Consider the following 2548-nt stretch of genomic DNA (forward strand, 5'->3'; position numbering starts at 1 on the left):
TAAGCTAAGAGACAAGAAAGATAAAAGCATTTCAAGGTCAAAGGAGGAGTTACAAGACAAGGGGAATAAAACTGCATTAAGAGCAGTAAATGTGATGTTTTCTAGTCATCAAGAGCATTCACCTAGGGAGTTTCAGCACACTAATGGCACACTTAAGTTGATAAAAAACACAAGAATTCATCCATTTGATTTGTGTAATTTTCAGCATAGGATTCCCCCATTGATAGAGTTACTTTGATCAAAACTTACCCTAGCCTGAATTTTCTCCTATAAAGGGAACTTCACACCATTGTAATGATCAGATTTTGACAATATAATTTTGAGTTTTCATACTCTTGGGTTCTGGATTGAATCTAGCTATTGATCTTATCAAGAAGCTTTTCTTGTGCGATCTTCACTCCCAAAGGCTTATCCTTCTCAAAGGTGGAGGCCCTACTCTCCATTTCAACTTCTGAAAATCATTCAACACTCTCTATTTCCAACCCTTGATCATTTCAATTCCATCATCCTTTTCTTTTTTCATTTTCATTTTCGTTTTTATTCAATTCCACTCCACAAATACAAGTCTGAGTCACAACCAATACAAATACTCATGCAAATCAGATTTATGTCCAAAGAGGCCATCAGAGAGACCAAACGAAGATAGAAGTTCTTAATCCCTACTTAGCACCCCCAGCTTGAAAATTATCAGTTCAGTTCCTCCTTTCAAGCAAAAAACCACAAGAACTTATAATACCTAATCAATAGAAGCAAAATATAAAGCATTCCTCAAATCAACCTAGAAAGTCTCACCAAACCAAATATTTAATACCATATTCTAACTCAACAGATGAACAGATTATTAGTAAATTCACATTTTGTAGTAGTATATCACACTCACTCTTATTATTTTCAAAAACTCTATTTCTTAACTAGTAAAAGAACTAAAAGACAGAGGGAAAAGAGTTGCAAGGGCATAGAATTCAAAGAATGTATAAACCTAATCTCATTCATAAACAAATGTCATCAATATTGAGAATAAAAAGAAAAGTCAATAATGAAAACAATAGAGAAATTATAACCCATTTGGGGTATTTTAAACCTCTAAGCCATGCAAGACACCAGCAAACTTGACCAGCCCATCATCTTTGTTGTCAAAATAAACCTTTCTGATCTTTTCAAAAGCATGCATAGTCAGCAAACTGTCTGAACCAGCCTGGTGGCTCTTCCCAACAACCCTCTTCACATCCAGTTTCTTAGAAACGTTATTCAATCCGCCATAGAGTCCAGAGCAAAACTTCATCAAATGTTTCACATCAATCACTCTATCACCAAAGAAAACCCTAACCAGCAACAGGAAATCAGCTAAGCATTCTGGCAAAGCACGATGTGTTAGCGCCTTCACTAGATACCCAAAATCATACGCACCATGAAAGGTAATCCAGCTAACATTTGGATTGCACACAAGCCCAGAAGACATCATGAGCTCGGCGAAACGCACAATTTTGATCCCTGATTTGTTGTTCTCCTCAAAATCAATGCCCTGAGTACGAAGAAGCACAATAGAATCTGGAGCCTGGAGATCAGTCTTGACATTGAAATCGCTGAAATTGAATTCCCAAAGGAATTGCTGCAATGTTCCAAGATTCGGAAGATTTCCATCGCGATCAGAGAGAGTCACACCGACCTGGATCAGATTCAGGCGGTTCACATTCGATTTCAACACGCTGTAGTGATCCTCCGGCGATCGGTGCCAAGTTTCAGCTCCGCCACCGGTCTTTGGGCGGAAGACAATGCCGGGAAACTCTGTGTCCATGGAGATGAAAGGGTATGAATCAATGATTGAGCGAATCAATTCAAACTCCGATTCAAGGTTGGAAGACCACACCGATCGCTTGACGATCAGAGATTGAGGCTTTGATGGCAGCATGATTTTGAAGATCGGAAACTTTCAATTCTAGGTTTTCACGAATGCAAGAAGACATAAAAGTAGAGAGGTTGAGGGATTTAAATGTATTAGTTATTTTTTTGTTGGAAAATATATTAGTAATTTAGTATACTAAGTATTGCGATGATAAAAATAATAATCCTATTTGGAAAGTGTTATTAGATGGTTATTCTTTAAATTTTTTTCCCTACTAATATCAATACTTACTATATTATCCGGTACACCGGCTCAATACTTCTTATATTATATAAATTAGAGTAATTTTTTGGAGGATTTTTTTTCCAAACTCTTCCCAAAGGATTATGCAATATGGAAGGATGTTCTTTTATTGGATAAGATCAGTTTTTGAGGGAATATTTATCTTATTGAATCTCATCGGTTTCTATTTTCATTTAATGGATATGCCTTCATATTCAACTCAGGTTTGATATGATTCAACTCACAACGGTTAGGATTGGATTTTTCAGCTTTAGTTTTAATCTTTTTTATTTTATTTAAAATTGTAGTATGTAAACAAAACTCTGTCTACTCTTCTCAGGGTTTTACTTGCAGAGAATTTGAAAACATGGGAAACATGACTGCCCCATGTTGAAATTGCTTATAATAGGGTTGTCCATAGCA

The 2548-nt window shown here is 36.2% G+C and overlaps 1 protein-coding gene across 1 annotated transcript; it reads right to left on the bottom strand.

Moving 5' to 3' along the window:
• Positions 1-941: 941 nt before the first annotated feature.
• On the bottom strand, positions 942-2276 carry LOC130718656 (probable CCR4-associated factor 1 homolog 9). Its single transcript, XM_057569279.1, has one exon. It carries the CDS (start codon positions 1907-1909, stop codon positions 1076-1078), a length of 834 nt encoding a protein of 277 aa, XP_057425262.1. The 5' UTR covers positions 1910-2276; the 3' UTR covers positions 942-1075.
• Positions 2277-2548: the final 272 nt, after the last annotated feature.

Source organism: Lotus japonicus, chromosome 5 (assembly GCF_012489685.1).
Source record: "Lotus japonicus ecotype B-129 chromosome 5, LjGifu_v1.2".
Taxonomy (NCBI): Eukaryota; Viridiplantae; Streptophyta; class Magnoliopsida; order Fabales; family Fabaceae; genus Lotus; species Lotus japonicus.